The sequence below is a fragment of the Bos grunniens genome, chromosome 15 (assembly GCF_055505025.1).
Source record: "Bos grunniens cultivar Pamir isolate PY7600 chromosome 15, Bosgru_T2T1.0, whole genome shotgun sequence".
Taxonomy (NCBI): Eukaryota; Metazoa; Chordata; class Mammalia; order Artiodactyla; family Bovidae; genus Bos; species Bos grunniens.
In genome coordinates, this window is record NC_141179.1 from 39766725 (window position 1) to 39784877 (window position 18153).

The following is an 18153-nucleotide window of genomic DNA, read 5'->3' on the forward strand; positions in this document are numbered from 1 at the left end:
AGCCTGGAGCCGGCCTGTAACCTGCTGGGGCGGCTTTAGTAGCCGCAGCCGCTCGAGCGGCCGCAGCCACAGACACCTCTCTGGAGGGATCTGGTTGGGGAGGAAGCGGAGGTGTCGCTGGCCCTGGCCTGTGCCTGGACACTCAAAGGGGACTACAGGTTCGAGGGTGACTGGACTCAGTTGGGGAACTCAGTAGGGGCGGCGCCGGAGCCTGGGCTTGGTGGGGGCGAAGGAGGAAGGGGGCGGAGGACGAATCTGGGCTTGAGAGCTCAACTGCTGTGGCGGTGGTCTGGGCGTCCCAGATCCTGCTGGGGGACCATGGGTGGGGTTCTGGGCTCCGGCCGCTGGCTCCCAGTTCGGAGAGGCAGCGAAGGGACTTGGGTTTCAGGGGTGCTGTTTTGGGGTTGGAAGTTCTGAGGCCTTTCCCCAGAGATGAAGGCGATACCCTCAACCCTCTTTCCCAGGGCAGGGGAACCCTGTGCCCCGCCCCTTTTCTGTCATTCTGGGTTTACGCCGCGACATCCTGAGGAGGGCGCATCACAATAGGGGCTAAGTTGGCCCCAGTCTCGCTTTGGGTGAAGAGGAATGAGACCCCAATAAGGTGTTGCGTGGTTTTATGCTGTAACGATATGACGTGCGGTAAAGCTTTGTTTTCCCAAAATTCTCACAGAAAAGCTGCTTATTTTTTTCTTCTTCAGATACAAGTCCTTTATCCTCTTGAATGGTGTGCAGGAAGGTAGACATCACGTAGTAACTTGTTAGTGTGGGGACAGTGTGACCATCATTGGGCCGCACAGATTTCCTGCTAATTTTTCTCGTTAGTACTTTGTGCCCGTGATGAGAAGTCACTCGTCCAGACATGCTAGAACATCAGTCTCTTGTCACATTATGCATTTAACATATACAGTTTATTTAAACTTTTTTTTTACTCTTTAAGAATCTTCATGCTTTTTATTTAAATTAATATCAGAGAAAACTAACAGTATATTGATTTTCTTTGTACAACTGGTATCCCCACCCCCCTTACACAAATTTAATCAAGACTTTTTAGAGAGGAGGTTATAGATAAATTTTGAATGAAGTAGATGTAGAAATTAGAATAAGAGATGTAATAAGGAGTGCCACTGTAAGGGCCAAAAAAGTTTCTATACTGGAAAACCCATCTAGGACTGAAGCCCAGGCTTTGAAAGTGAGGACTATAGTCATTAGAATACGAAGCAGAAAGCCGTAGAAATAACTCGGGAGAGGATTTGATGGTGGATAAAGACTATTAAAAAGTGTGTGAGGAGAATTGTTTTTGAAGATGTATATGTGTTTTCATAAATTTCTCTGACATTTCTCAGAGTTTATGGGCTAACTGCTATTGTTATACATAAAGAGAAAGTGGGAAGGGAGGTTCTGAAGCTTGGAGTGTGACAAGGAACTGGAGTAACATAGGTTCAATTAGGAAAGCTTTCAGTTTTTTTTGAATTTTTTGGAATGTTTTTGAATTTTTACCTTTTTTTTTTTTTTCTCCTAGAAAATGTTTTTGAATTTTTACCTTTTTTTTTTTCTCCTAGAAAAACTTTCAGGTGGGCTTTTTACATTCTGTATGTTACCATTCCACCAGTCTGAATTTTTTTCTTCCTCAACCTTTCTTCTAAGTCTTGTAAAAAGTTATTTTATTATTAACTGTGAAGTTGCAAACCAATATGTCCTGCTTTGTGGCTTTATACATTAGATGACTTGTTGAAGTGATCTGGAAAATATGCACCTTTCAGCAAACTTACATGCTTCAGATACTAGAAAATAAAAATGAGTGAAATACACTAGAGAGTTTATGCCTCATGTAAAGAGGAATATCCAGTTCTCAGGTTCACTTGATTAGTGCAGTAATTTGGCCCCAGTCTTCAACCTTCTCAAGAGAACACAGGAAATCTAGACTTTTGCTTGCCATTCTCCTGACTTTTAAAAATATTGACAACTACTTGAAACAGTTAAAAATAACTTCATGTGGCTCAACCAAACCAAACCTGTCAGTTATTGTATCCTCCTCTGTAGGTTTGGAGCTCTAAGTAAAAATTAATAATTGTACAACTAAAAAAGATTTTAAAGCAAGTATGCCAATTAGTTTGCAGCTTCAAAACTAGGAGTACTTGGGAAAATACCAGTTCTAACTGAAAGCAGTTAAGTTTAATAGCCTTTAAATGTGGTTGGGCAAATTGAACTGATGCTTAGTAATATTTTAAATAATTTAAATTTTTAAATATTTAAAAAGATATTTCCTTGTATGGAAATAAGACAAGGGAAAAACTCTCCCTATATATGGTTTAATAACTCAGAGTTCTGAGCAAAGCTGATTTGTAGGTTTCTTGAATTGATACATTGAGAAGCTTTTTATTGTACTTGTGATTAATACATAAAATCTAGGAGACCCTCTACTCATCTGTAGTTTTGAATGTTTATTGTTTCTACCATCACTTGTTGTCTTCCCAGTCACTGACTTTTATTGGAAGCAATATTGATTCCTGGAGGATGGGGTAGGGAGAAGGGGCATTAAGATGTGAAGAAATGGGAAGAGAAGAGTGTGAGGTGAAGCAGGCACTCACGTGCTTTTCTTTTACACTGTCCATTACAGGATTGATTTAACTAGTTTTCTTGTCAGAAGAATAGGTACTTTGATTAAACACGTGGTGCCTTGTATGTAGTAGAGCTTAATGATATTTGTGGAATTGAACCCTGTGGATTAAACCACATTTACCCACTAGAGGGAAATACTTTAATCACATAATCTGATTCATACTTAGTTGGACTGTGGGGAATGGGAGTTTAGAGGTCAGTTCTAAGAAAGAAGTGAGCCTTAGAAATATAGAGGGCAAGGTGAAGGTCTTCCGAGGGAGTAAGGTTGAGAAAGGCTAGGTGAGGGAAAGTTTTTAAAAGGAAGATGAAATGGTTAAGTACTACTTTATCTTCTGTGCAGCTTTACAAAGAGCTCTGCCTTTTACAAGACAGAGTTATTTATCATAACTTACGCAAAGACTGCATAGAATATTGGTTTTCAATCAGGTCTACTTTGGGAATTGGCAGACTTAGTTTTCTTTCTTTAGCCCAGTCTTTTTAGGTCAAGTTAGTCTAATACCTCTTCACCCAATCCCTGCCTCTCTCTGGTGTGGGAAGTGAAACAGGAGAAGATGGTATGTTTTCTATGAGGTCTTCCTCTTTGAGAGTTTAAAAAACATCCTGAAGAACCTGTTACGTATTTTTGGAGATTATGTTTGTTGAAGGAGGAACCATCATTTTCCTCTCCCCGTGTATCTACATGACTTGTAAAGTAAGGAAGTTCTCTCTTGGAAGTATTTTTCTCCTGTCTTTCAATTCCTTGACTGAGATGCCTTCCCAAGGGAAGATTAGATGAGGCCTGTGAAGCAACTGAATATGCTTTTGCTCAGTGCCTTCTGGTTCTATTTTTAGAGCCTTCAATTCTTAGGACATAACATTCTCTACTCCTCTGTATGGTAGATGCATCTGAGCAGGCTGGACCCTATGAGGGAGAAGGAAACGAAACATCTACAGTTCTAAGTTTAATTTACAATGAAGTAATAGGACGCTTTTTTAGCCACTCATTTCAGCTGTATTTTTATCTTTGACTCTCTTTTTTGTTTGTTTTTTGTTGGTTATGAACCTACAATAAGGGAGAAAGATGCTCATTAATGGAGGAAGAACTACTTTGAAATGTTTTCTCCTCTTGGATAGAATGTTTATTAGGGCTTAAGCTAATGTTGTGTTTCCCTACTATGGCTTGCTCTTGTTTACTTTGTCATAAACTGAGTCTTGGCTTGTTAAGGAAGCAGAAATCTAGAGCTCAGCTATGGAAGGTAAGCAATCAGAATTCAAAGAGATGCTCTTTGGGAGAGGATTAAGAAGTTAGTAAATGTTCCATGTAGAAATAATAGAAACTTGACATTAAAGGGGAAAGATTTTATGTGGAATATGTGACCTTATGTCACAGATTTTTGAAGATTTGTAAAATGCTAAAAGTATGCCAATAAAAGAAAGCATCTTTATTTATCCTAATAGTTTAATTATATATTTCTGTTTAAAAAATGTAAGATATCTGATTACATGGTACTTGTTTTTATTTTTTTGTAGTTGAAATGAATTAGTATTAGTACTTTTGGTCATGAACTGAAATTAACATTTTTGATACTTGGTTGAGGGTGATAGTCTGTCATAGTGAAATCACTAACTGAAATACTTGATTAGAAACTATTAATAACACTTTTCTAAGCTCATTTAACATTGTAATCATACTTTTCTACTTGGAATACCTTATTTGGGATCATTTAGATCTGTGTTTAAAGCTAACTGTTAGGTCTATGACATAAAAGTTACTTAATTACTCTGAGACTTTGTTGGCTCACATGAAAAATGGAGGTTGAACATAATTGTCAGGAGTTTAATAATGAAATAAATTATGTAAAAGTGCTGTGTAAATAGTAAAGGGAATATAACTTGTTAACACTTTATACTGTGTTTATGCTCAGAAAATAACATACCTTCTGGTAATCTTAAGACATCGGGGAAATTTACATTTACATCTAGCTGTCTCATTTGTAGGGATAATATAGCAGTTCTGTTTTTAATTTTTTGAGAAGCTTCTATACTGTTGTCCATAGTGGTTGCACCAGTTTACATTCCTACCAACAATGTAACTTTACTGAGATTATTTGTTTAGTGGGTTTTAGTAGTGTGTTTAGGATTTTCTGTACTTAGTATCATATCATCTGTAAACTGGGACAGTTTTACTTCTTCCTTTCTAATTTGGATTTCTTTTATTTCTTTTTTTTGTCTGGTTACTAGGGCTAGGACTGCCCAACACTATGTTGAATAAAAGTGCAAGAGTGGGCATCCTTGTCTTATTTCTGATTTTAGAGGAAATGCTTTCAGATTTTCACTGTTGAGTATGGTGTTGGTTGTGGTTTTGTAATATGTGGCCTTATTTATTCTTCAGCTTGCCAATGTGGTGTATCACTTTGATTTGCAGATTCTGAAAAATCCTTGCATACCTGGGATAAATCCCTCTTGATAACAGTGTGTGATCCTTTTTATGTATTGTTGAATTTGGTTTGCTCGTGTTTTGTTGAAGATTTTGAATCTGTGTTCATCAGTGATATTGGCCTGTAATTTTCTCTTTTTGTGGTATCTGTCTGGTTTTGGTATCAAGGTAATGGCAGGCCTTGTAGAATGAGTTGAGGCATTCCTGTCTCTTCAATATTTTGTAGTAGTTTAAGAAGGATGAGTGTTAGCTCTTCTTTAAATGTTTTGAAGAATCTATCTGTAAATTCTGTAAAGTCTAAAATCTACCTGTAAAATCTGGTCCTGGACTTTAGTTTGTTGGGAATTTTTTTTTTAATTGATTCAATTTTATTATTGGTAATTGGTCTACTCAGATTTTTTTACTTCTTCCTGATTCAGTTTTTGAAGATTGCATGTTTCTAGGAATTTATCCATTTCTTCTAGGTTGTCCATTTTATTGGAATATATTTGTTCTTAGTAATAGGATCCTTTGTGTTTCTGTGGTGTCGTTTCTATTTTATTTCCTTTCATTTCTGATTTTATTTATTTGGGCTCTCATTTTTTCTTGATGAGTCTGATTAAAGGTTTATTAATTTTGTTTATCTTTTCAAAGAATTACTAATTTTATTGGTCTTTATTATTTTTTTAAGTCTTTTTCATTTACTTCTGCTCTAATCTTTATTATTTCTTTCCTTCTACTAATTTTGGGTTTGTTTTTTCTTTTTCTAGTTCCTTTCAGTACAAGGTTAGGTTGTTTTAGATTTTCCTTGTTTCCTGAGGTAGGCCTGTATCACTGTAAACTTCCCTCATAGGGAGAGAACTGCTTTTGATGTGCCCCATTAGATTTGGATTGTTGTATTTCCATTTTCATTTGTTTTCAGGTATTTTTTTATTTCATCTCTGATTTCTCCAATAAACCATTGATTGTTTAGTAGCATTTTTTTAATCCTTCACATTTTTGTCTTTTATAGCTTTTTTCCTTGTAGTTCATTTCTAGTCTCATGCTATTTTCAGAAAAGATATATATATATATACTTTTACTAAGAAAAGATACTTGTAATTTCAGTATTCTTAAATTTATTGAGAATTGTTCTGTGGCTGAAGGGCTTCACTGGTAGCTCAGACGGCAAAGCGTCTGCCTGCAATGCAGGAGACCTGGGTTCAATCCCTGGGTTGGGAAGATCCCCTGGAGAAGGAAATGGCAACCCACTCCAGTATTCTTGCCTGGAGAATTCCATGGACAGAGGAGCCTGGTAGGCTACAGTCCATGGGATTGCAAAGAGTCGGACATGACTGAGTCACTTCACTTCACTTCACTTCACTTCACTTCTGTGGCTGAACTTTTGATCTACTGATTTGCACTGAAAAGGATGTGTATATTCTGCTGGTTTTGGGTGAAGTGTTCTGTATATATCTATTAAATCATCTGCTCTAATGTATTATATAAGGCCAGTGTTTCGTTACTGATTTTCCATCTGGATGATCTCTCCATTGACATAAGTTGGGTTTTAAAGTTTGCTGCGGTTACTGTATTACTATCAGTTTCTCCCTTTATGATTGTTAATATGTCTTATATATTTAGGTGCTCCTACGTTGAATGCATGTATATTTATAATTGTTTATATCTTCTTATTGGATTGATTCCTTTATCATTATGTAATGGCCTTCTTTTGTCACAGTCTTTGTTCTAAAGTCTGTTTTGTCTGATATAAGTATTGGTATACCAGCTTTCTTTTCATTTCCACTTACATGGAATACCTTTTCCTACCCCCTCATTTCATTTTGTGTATATCTTTAAATCTGAAGTGACTTTCTTATGTGAGCTTATAAAGTGAAAGTGTTAGTCTCTCAGTTGTGTCTGAATCTTTGCGACCCCATGGACCTGTAGCCTGCCAGGCTCCTCCATCCATGGGGATTCTCCAGGTAAGAGTACTGGAATGGGTTGCTATTTCCTTCTTCATGGGATCTTTCTGATTCAGGGATCTAACCCAGGTCTCCTGCATTGCAGGCAGACTCTTTACAGTCTGAGCCACCAGGAAAGAGCATAGGAGCATATATATGGGTCTTTTTTTCTTTTTAATCTATTCAGCCACTCTCTTTTCATTGGAGCATTTAGTCCATTTACATTAATTATTGATAGGTTTATACTTTGCCATTTAAATTATTTGCTGATTGCTTTTGTAGTTATTTGTAGTTCTTTTGTTATCTTCCCTTGTGATATGATGACTGTCTTTAGTGTTATACTTGAATTTCTTTCTCTTTTTTTGTGTATGTATCTATTACAGAGTTTTGATTTGTGGTTATGATGAGGTTAATAAATATATGTATACACACATATATGGTTGTTTTAAATTGATAGATCTCTTAATTTTGAACAAATTCTAACCACTCTACATTTTTATCCATACATACTTATTATTTTTGACATCATATTTAAAATCTCTTTGTATTTATTGTGGCCACGAATTATTTTATTGCCTTTGTCTTTAGCCTTCCTGCTACTTTATAATGGTTGCTGCTGCTAAGTCACTTCAGTTGTGTCTGACTCTGTGCGACCCCAGAGACGGCAGCCTACCAGGCTCCTCTGTCCCTGGGATTCTCCAGGCAGGAACACCAGAGTGGGTTGCCATTTCCTTCTCCAGTGCATGAAAGTGAAAAGTGAAAGTGAAGTCACTCAGTCATGTCTGACTCTTAGTGACTCCATGGACTGCAGCCTACCAGGCTCCTCCGTCCATGGGATTTTCCAGGCAAGAGTACTGGAGTGGGTTATAATGGTTGATCTATTACCTTTACTGTATGTTTACCTTTACAAGTTGTTTTTTTCTTTCATAATTTTCATATTTCTAGCAGTGGACCTTTCTTTTCTACTTATAGAAATTCTTTCAACATTCTTGTAAAGCTGATTTAGTGAGTGATGCTGACCTCTTTTAGGTTTTGCTGAAAGTCTGTTTCCCCTTCAAATCTGAACAATAACCTTGTTGGGTAGAGTATTCTTGGTTGTAGGTTTTTTTCTTTCTTCACTTTGAATATGTCATGCCACTCCCCTCTGGTCTGCAGCTTCTTCAGAAAAGTCAGCTGATGGTCTTTCGGGAGTTCCTTGTGTGTGACTAGTTAGCTTTTCTTTCACTGCTTTTAAGATTCTCTTATCTTTAACTTTTGCCATTTTAATTATAATTTGTTTTGGTGTGATTAAAAAAAAAAAAAGACCCATATATATGCTCCTGTGCTCTTCCTGGTGGTTCAGACCATAAAAACTCTGCCTGCAATGTGGGAGACCTGCGTTTGATCTTTGGGTTAGGAAGATCCCATGGAGAAGGAAATGGCAACCCACTCCAGTGTTCTTACCTGGAGTGGACGTTCCATGCTTCCTGAACCTGAATGTTTTTTTCTTTTCCTGAGTTAGGGAAGTTTTCAGCTATGATGTCTTCAAGTAAGTTCTCTGCCCGCTTTCTCACTCTGTCTTCTCCTTCTGGGACCCCTATAATGTTAGTATGCTTGATGTTGTCCCAGAGGTTTCTTAAACTATATCCTCATTTGAAAATTTTCCATTCTTTTTTCTGTTCAGCTCAGGTGATTTATAGTACTCTGTCTTCCATATTGCTGATTGGTTTCACTGTATTTTTTATTTCACTTATTCCATATCCTTTGTTGTTCTTTGTATTTCTAGCTGTTAAACTTCTCACCGTGTTTATTCATTCTTCTGAGTTTGTTGAGTATCTTTATGATCACTGCCTCGAACTTTTTTTGCAGGTAGATTATGTTTCTTCATTTAGTTATTTTTCTCAGATTATGTCTCATTCATTCATTTGGAATACGGTCCTCTATCTCCTTATTTGGCCAAATCTTTGTATTTCTTTCAATATCTTAGGTGGGTTATTTATGTTTCCTTATCTTGAAGTGGCCTCATGTAGGAGATGTCCTTTGGGGTCCAGCAGCACACTCCACTCTGGTTACCAGAGCTGTGTGCTCTAAAGGTGCCTTTTATGTGAGTTGCGTGAACCGTTATATTGTTCTGGGGCTGAGTACTGTGAGTGTGCTCCTAGGCAGTACTGTCCTCTGTCCAGTTAGCTGTGCCTTATGTGGTGACTGCAAGCTTCCTGGAGGGCAGAATAGGCTTCTTGTATGGCTCTTTGCAGGGCCTAGTGGGCACAGGGCTGCTGCTGGCTCATTGGAGGGTTGTATTGGGTCCCTGGCACTAATAGACTAGAGGGAACATTCCAGAATGGAGATTGCCCATACTAGCATTAGCATGGTAGGACAAGCTCCCCCAAATGGCTGTTGCCATCATTTTCTCCCCCAAGGAGTGTCCCATTTGCCTCCTGTCTCTCTGGGAGGCTCACTAAGATCAGCAAATGGGTCTTGTCCAAGTTCCTTTCACACTGTTGCCTCTGCTTGGGACTTGGAGCATGTTGAGATTTTGTGTGCTCCCTTGAAGAGCAGAATCTCAGTTTCCTAACGCCCCCTCCCCGCCTCTCAGGCTCCCAAACATAAGCTTTCCTGTTTTCAAAGCTAGACATTCTGGGGACTTGTTTCCTGGTGCACGACCCCATGGACTGGGAAGCCTGATGTGGGGCTTGAACCCTTTTCCTTGGGGATGACCAGTTGTGATATTTTTCCTATTTGTGGGTTGCTAAGCAAGTGATGAGGGTCCTGACAATACAGTGTTTCCACCCTTCCTACCTTTCTCATGTGGTTCCTTTATGTCTTTAGCTGAGGAAAATCTTTTCTGCAGCAAGTTTCCTGCAGCAATCTAATCTTCAAGTTGTTCCTTTAGATAGTTCTCTGTAAATAGTAGTTTTGATGTGTCTGTGGATGGAGATGAGTTCAAGGTCTTCTTACTCCATCATCTTGGCCATCTCCTCTATTTTCTGTAATGTGAATGCCAGATGGAAGAGTAGAGAAAAGGGTAAAGAGAATATACTATAGAGAAAAATGGCATGACATTTTAAAAATCGTCTCTGTTGACTACATTAAAAGTAAATTTTAAAGCTCAGATACCTAAGGAAGTATTTCAGGTGCATAACTGATCATATTATTCAGGAACCCATTCTGGTACTTACTGGTCATTGCTTATTATTCTAGCATAGATGGTAGTTACAGCCACATTAGTTTAGTTCAGTTGCTCATTCGTGTCCAACTGTTTGTGACCCCATGGACTGCAGCACGCCAGGCTTCCCTGTCCATCACAAACTCCTGGAGCTTATTCAAACTCATGTCCATTGAGTTGGTGATGCCATCCAACCATCTCATCCTCTGTCTTCCCCTTCTCCTCCTGCCTTCAGTCTTTCCCAGCATCAGTCTTCCAGTGAGTCAGTTCTTTGCACCAGGTGGCCAAAGTATTGGAGTTTCAGCTTCAGCATCAGTCCTTCCAATGAATATTCAGGACTGATTTCCTTTAGGATTGACTGGTTGGATCTCCTTGCAGTCCAAGGGACTCTCAAGAGTCTTCTCCAACACCACAGTTCAAAAGCATCAATTCTTTGGTTCTTAGCTCAGCCACATATTGCTATTCAAATTTAAATGAATTAAAATGAAAATTAAAAGTTAATTTCATTGGTTGTACATTTCAAGTGTTTTATAGCCACATGTGGCTAGTGGCTACTTTTTGGACAGTGCAGACAGAACATTTTCATTATCACACAAAGTTCTGTTGGGCAACACTGCAGTCGAGAGCTTGAATCATGCTTAAGGCCTTTTCTGTCTTGTTCAATTGAGGGCAGTTAAATAAGCAAACATCTGAAAGGAATGGAAGGTAATGGGATAATGAATGGGTCAAAATGCAACAGCATAGTAAAAGTTATATGAAAAATATCATGTAACTTATTTTTAAAACTTCTCAGAGGGGAAAAAGAAGACCTTGTTTAAAAGTTTGACTTTGTTTAAAGGATCATGGAGGAAAAAATAGAACATTGCTGGAGTCTGCCTTTGTTTAAAGGGTTCTTAAGGAGTTGAATATAATCTCTTTTGATTTAGGCACTTCATCAGCTTATTGGAGATTTGCCTATATTAAATTTTATGTCAAGGGGATTTGCTTCAACTGAGATGTTTCTGGTTTTGAAGGCAATGCTATTTAGTCATAGAAGAAAAGGAAAAATAGGGACATACACATAGAAAATAAAACATTGATACTTTTTTTAGAAAATTTAAAAAAATCATATATGCCTTTCAGTGAGTTTTAAGAATTTAGCACTGTAAACAGCATCTAGTTCATTATAATGTTAATAAGAGAAAGATTTTTCAACCATTGATTGAGCTGTTAAAGATGGGATAATAAATGGTTCTTGAAGTGTTAATGTCTTAAACAAGAAATTAGCAAAATTTCAATAGAAATTCTATAAAAGTGATAAAATCAATTAACTCAGAGATTTTAATCTGCAGGTCCCCTCTGGAAGTTCAAGGAGTGAATATGAGCTGACTTTGGAAGTCTTACATTTTGGTGGATTTGATAAAGAAGTCTTTCAAATAGACAAAGTACCCTACTTTTAATGGAAAATTCATGCAATTTTATTAAATCTGTTTGTTAGGGTATCCCTAGCGGTTAGCAAATGCCAGGAAAGATACTGAGTACTCAATGAATAGATTTTGAATGAAAACATAAGTCAATTGAATTTGATGTCCTGAAACTATTTACATAAAATTTAGTCAGATATAATCTAGTGTAAAAGTACCCAAATAAAATTCTCAGTTTTATTTACTTGCTTTATTTTAATTGTATCAAATTAAAAAAGAATGCAAGTCTTGACAATTGAAAGTGCTTCTGTAAGATTTAGACAGGCAGCTTTGAGGAATCATTTGGGGAATATTAGGGGTCATTTAATAATATCTTTAAAAATGTTTACAGGAATGTTTGTTATGTTCCGTCCTCTAACACCACTTTCTTAGTGTATAGTTCCTAAAAGTGAGTATTGGCATCAGATAGTTTTTGCTCATTTGAGGGTAAAATTGGCAAGAGTGGTGGGTATGATTTGCATGATTGGTGGGTATGATTGTACAATACAATTCTTTTCAAAGATAAGCAACTAAGTTAAACTAAGTTAAAGTGAAAGTCACTCAGTCATGTCTGACTCTTTGCGACCCCATGGAATTCCATACAGTCCATGGAATTCTCCAGGCCAGAATACTGGAGTGGGTAGCCTTCCCCTTCTCCAGGGGATCTTCCCAACCCAGGGATTGAACCCAGGTCTCCCGCATTGCAGGCGGATTCTTTACCAGCTGAGCCACAAGGGAAGCCCAAGAATAAGTAAGTAAGTGTTAGTCACTCAGTTGTGCCCGACTCTTTGTGACCCAATGGACTGCAGCCCACCAGGCTCCTCCGTCCTCAGTCCATGAGATTTTCCAGGCAAGGATACTAGAGTGGGTTGTCATTTCCTTCTCCAGAGCCCAAGAATATTGTAGCCTATTCCTTCCCCAGCAGATCTTCCCGACCCAGGAATCAGACCGGGGTCTCCTGCATTGCAGGCGGATTATTTACCAACTGAGCTCTCAGGGAAGCCCAAACTAAGTTAAAGACTCCTGTAAATCTTCATAGTAGTGGATTGTGTTAAATGAAAAGCCCTTTAGTTTCCTTTTATCTCAATTTTATTCATTAAAATATTTTGTAAAAGCTTACATACAACATGTACTAAGCTGTGGGAACACAAATATGAGTCATACTTTGTTCTTGCCTTCAAGGAGTCTTACAGTTTAAGGGAAGACGTGGCAGAAATATATTCTACCAATGCATAATGATGGGGTTTAGAACATACTACCCCAAAGTATGGAACCTTTATATGTGGAATATTTTAAGCAGAAGGAATTAGAACAGCATATGCTGGAGGAGCTTTCCGACCTGCCTCTAAAGCAGGTTATAAAGTCCTTATGAGAAGTTTCTTGCCTATGCCCAGAGGAAAGGAGCATCTTTAGCTCCAAAGGTGAAGGAACATAGAAATCTGAACAACAGCTAATACTAGTAAGTTCACTGTACTCAGCTCATCCTCTTTGTCCTGTTGTATCTTTCCACGATTTTCTGCTTTTCATTAAACTTGACATGAGAACACTCAGGTTTAATTGTTTCTCCAGGTGTTCATTTCCTTATGAAGGCTTCAGTGTCAAGTATTGGGTTGGCCAAAAAGTTTGTTTGGGTTTTTTGTAAGATCGTACAGAAAAAAAACAGATGAACCTTCTGGCCAACCCAGTAAAACTTATATTAAATAAATTTGTATGCTTTTCTCTTGTTAATTTGTCTTGTTACAGGGCTCCCAGAAAACTTAGGAAGGGTAGGGGAAAAAGATTTTTCCTCCCCTGCAATATGTATCAACCATTTTTAAGCAGTCAGAAACAAAAACAGAATTATAAGGAAACAGTAAAATTAAACAAGAAAATTTCTGTAACAAAGCCATCTCCAAATACTTAATCCCCCCTTCCCCAGTTTTGAAAACAATGTGTGGTATTGTCAAATAGTGTTAAGAAGTACAATGAAAAGCAAAGTGTTAGTTGCTCAGTCGTGTCTGACTCTTTGTGACCCCATGAAGCGTAGCCTGTCAGGCCCCTCTGTCCATGGAATTCTCCAGGAATACTGGAATGGGTAGCCATTTCCTTTTCCAGGGAAGATCCCGACCCAGGGATTAAACCTGGGTCTCCTGCATTGCAGACAGATCTCTACCATGCGAGTCACTAAGTCTCACTTCTCCTTTCCTCAGAGGCAACTGATCATAAGTTTTATGTGATACTGCTAGACATTTAAAAAATATAAAAACATGAGTGAGTGTTTGTATACGTATTTTAAGGCTGTATTGGAGTACACAATATGTAGCTGTACCATGCTTTTTGTTTATTTTTAAAAGGACTTTTTTAAAGATTTATTTTATTTATGACTACGTTGGGTCTTCATTGTTGCACGTGGGCTTTCTCTAGTTGTGCTGCATGGACTTCTTATTCCAGTGGTTTCTCTTGTTGCAGAACATGGGCTCTAGGACACTTGAGCTCAGTAATTATGGCTCATGGACTCTATAGAGTACAGGCTCAATAGTCGTGGTGCACTGGCTTAGTTGTCCCGTGGCATGTGGAATCTTCCTGGACCATGGGGTCCACGGATTGAACCCGTGTCCTTTATAACTGCAGATGGATTCTTTACCATTGAGCCACCAGGGAAGCACTGTTCTGTGCCTTTTAGTATACCATTATATCTTGGAGTATTTTTCTTATCAGTACCTATCTCATTTTTACTGGCTTCATGATATTGTGCAGATTTTTAACTAGTTCATTTCTGATGGACATTTAGATCAATTCTAGGTTTTTGTTATGATAAATAATGCTGTGAAGTCAAGGAGATAAAAAAATGTGTTTTGTGTTAGTATAGTGATATTATAGTTCAGTCAGTTCAGTTGCTCAGTTGTGTCCAACTCTTTGTGACCCCATGGACTGCAGCACGCCAGGCCTCCCTGTCCATCACCCACTCCTGGAGCTTGCTCAAACTCATGTCCATCACGTTGGTGATGCCATCCAACCATCTCATCCTCTGTTGTCACCTTCTCCTCCTGCCTTCAATCAGTCCCAGCATCATGGTCTTTTCCAGTGAGTCAGTTCTTTGCATCAGGTAGCCAGAGTATTGGAGCTTCAGCTTCAGCATTAGTCCTTCCAATGAATATTCAGGACTGAAAAGTATTATAGTTAGCACTATACTAACACACGTACAGACAAAGCACATACATTTCTTTTATCTCCTTGACCTCACAGCACTATTTGTCACAGCCAAAAGTGGTAGGTATGTATAATTAGAGGGCTTCCCAGGTGGCTCAGTGGTAAAGAATCTGCTTGCCAATGCAGGAGGCTCCAGAGACATGGGTTCAATCCCTGGGTTTGGAACATCCCTTGGCATGGGCATTGGCAAGCCACTCCAGTATTCTTGCCTGGAAAATTCCCTGGAAGTCACGAAGAGTTGGACACAACTTTGCACACACACATGTGTAATTAGAACAAGGGCTGAGCACACTTTTAGTGTTATATTAAGGTAGAATGTGTTGGACAATATGGTGACAGACCCTAAGGTAGTTCCATGAGCCCTGTCTCCTGGTGTTTGTGCCTTTGTATAATCCCCTTCCCTAAAGAGAGAGCAGAATAGATGGGGAAACAGTGGAAACAGTGTCAGACTATTTTTGGGGGCTCCAAAATCACTGCAGATGGTGATTGCAGCCATGAAATTAAAAGATGCTTACTCCTTGGAAGGAAAGTTATGACCAACCTAGACAATATATTAAAAACCAGAGACATTACTTTGCCAACAAAGGTCCGTCTAGTCAAGGCTATGGTTTTTCCTGTGGTCATGTATGGATGTGAGAGTTGGACTGTGAAGAAAGCTGAGCGCCGAAGAATTGATGAATTTGAACTGTGCTGTTGGAGAAGACTCTTGAGAGTCCCTTGGACTGCAAGGAGACCCAACCAGTCCATTCATTCTAAAGGAGATCAGTCCTGGGTGTTCTCTGGAAGGAATGATGCTAAAGCTGAAACTCCAGTACTTTGGCCACCTCATGCGAAGAGTTTGACTCATTGGAAAAGACTCTGATGCTGGGAGGGATTGGGGGCAGGAGGAGAAGGGGATGACAGAGGATGAGATGGCTGGATGGCATCACCGACTCAATGGACGTGAGTTTGGGTGAACTCTGGGAGTTGGTCATAGACAGGGAGGCCTGGTGTGCTGCGGCTCATGGGGTCGCAGAGAGTCATACATGACTGAGTGGCTGAACTGAACTGAACTGAACCAAAAGAATATGCTAAAGGTAATCTAATCACTGACTCAATGGACATGAGTTTGAGTAAGCTCTGGGAGTTGGTGATGGACAGGGAAGCCTGGTGTGCTGCAGTCCCTGGGTTTGCAAAAAGTTGGAGGTGACTGAGAGACTGAACTGAATGTAAAGTTACTTCCCTAATTGTTACATAAGACTCCATTTTACTAGCAGACTTCCTATCTCTGCATCACTGGCTTTGAATCTTCATGCCATAAGGAAATCAATTTGTTACAATCTCAGTAACCTTGGAAGTGGATCATTCCCCCGTTGAACCTCCTAATGAAAATTTAGTTATAGTTGACACCTTGGGTTGTAGCCTTGTAGGAGACCCCGCTAAACTATACTGGATTCCTAATCCACAGAAGCTAAGATGGTGTTGTAAGCCACTGGATTTGTGATAATTTGTTATGTAGCAAGGAGGCTGTTACATCTCATTGAGAGAAAAAATTAAAAAACTTTAAGCTTCTTGGATACAGCAAGAATATTCTGATTAAAAATAACTGAAGGAGTTTTCACAGAGGTTAGAAACTAGGGTAATTGGTCTATTCTTCCAGAGATTGCAATGTGCTTTTTTAAGCTAAGAGTGAAATATTTGTTTTACATCATAGTTACTATAGGAACAATGTAAGGTTTTGATTTAGCTCCTAAACTGTTACCAACTATGATATCATATTCCTCTTTTTATTCCAATCATCTAGCACATTACAGATGCTCAATAAATGCTTAGCAGCTGTCTGGGAATTCTCGTTTCCAGTGATCTCAAAAGGCAAATAGAAAGTCATGAATGAACTAATGAAATATTATGCAAAATTTGTAATAGGTAGTCTACAAGAGAAATTCAGCAAGGTACCCAGGACTGTGTTACTATATAAGGTGTCCTGTCTCATTTATTCTTTATAATAATTTGATTGGCAGTTACGTTAGTAATAGATAAAATGATGGTAATGAGAATTGTATTTTCATCATTTCACATTTAAAGAAGTTGAGGTCTTAGAGGTTAAGAAGCTGGTACCAAGTCATATAACTTAGTTTTATCTGATTCTAAAACCTTTTCTGTAAGTCATTTATTATTGTGGCACAAGTAGAAAAATTCTCACCAGTGTTTATGATCGAAAATTTGTATGTGTCTTCCATGGCAGTGGGAGGATGGTAAGAGAGGCAGTATGATGTGGGGGTTTTGATCAGAAAGCAGCTTAATTATGTCATGCTAATATATTTGATACTTGCATTAGTTAAACATCTCTCCTGCTGTTTTTTTCTTTTTAAATTTACATACAATAAAATTCTGGTGTGCAGTTCTTAGGAGTTTTGACAAAGGCATACAATTGTGTAACTGCCACCACCACAATTCAGATACAGAATAGTTCCATCACCCCCAGAATTACTTTGTGCTATCCCTCTGTAGTTCCCTCAACTCTAACCTCGGGCTGTTTTATCTGTAATCCCTACAGTTTTGTCTTTCTGTGTTATATAAATGAAATCATATGGTATAGAAGCTGTAAGTCTTGCTTTTTTCACTTACCATAGTGCTTTTGAGATTCCATTTTGTTGAGTATCTTAGTAGAGACTCCAGTTACTTCTGTGCTATATCATTAGATGCTGTCTCATCTGTGTTTGCAGAGCTGTTTTTCTTTAATCTTTCTATTCTGTGGGTGGAATGACTTCTGATGCTCTGTTTTCAGGTTACCTGAATTTTTTGTAGTTCCATCTGCTGTTGTGTCCATCTATTAGATTTTTTCATTTTAGTTCTTTTCAGCTAGAGCTGAATTTTTTTTTTTTCTTTTTTGTTTTCACTTCTCTATTAAGCTTACCTTTCTGCCACTCAAGGCCATTTTCTTATTCTGTACTTTGAATATACTTTCCTTAAATTGTTTAAATTTATTTATAATATATGCTTTGAAAACTCTTTATTTGCTAAATCCTACATCTAGACCTGATCTTGGAGAGGCATCAGTGAGCAGTGGCATGAAGTAAGATCTTAATTTCCTGGCCAGAAATTGAACCTGGGTAGCCTGGATAAAAACCAGGAGTCCTAGCCACCACACCCGCAAGGGCTAGAGGCTAGAAACTATTTTTCCCTGGCTCTTGCTCCCAGTGAAAAATACATTTCTCACAGAGGCCAAAACCATAATTGCAGGTACAAAGTTTATTATTAGAAACACAGCATAACAACAAATGGCAGAGCACACAGAAACTGTTAAGATAGAAACAAGGCAGAGAGACACATCCGGAAAGAAAAAGTGTGCACGGCTTTCCTAATGAGTGCAGTACAGAGGAGGTTACATCATTTATATAGGGCAGTTCTTCTGGGTCTTTGCCTTTGGCCAATTATCTG

At 38.4% G+C, this 18153-nt stretch overlaps 1 protein-coding gene across 12 annotated transcripts in view; it reads left to right on the forward strand.

The window, feature by feature from the left end:
* Positions 1-18153, forward strand: part of BTBD10 (BTB domain containing 10) — a 75274-nt gene continuing 57121 nt past the window's right edge. For 6 of the 12 annotated variants that reach the window (XM_086339959.1, XM_086339967.1, XM_086339958.1 and 3 more), the window contains exon 1: positions 1-158. Coding sequence is in view for 2 of the 12 variants with exons in the window: in XM_086339964.1 (XP_086196090.1) it covers positions 3848-3854 (7 nt within the window). In the remaining 10 variants the exon portion in view is untranslated. Of the gene's footprint in view, positions 159-2608; positions 3855-18153 lie in introns of those variants that run through there. The other 6 variants (XM_086339960.1, XM_086339969.1, XM_086339964.1 and 3 more) reach the window with 6 other exon arrangements.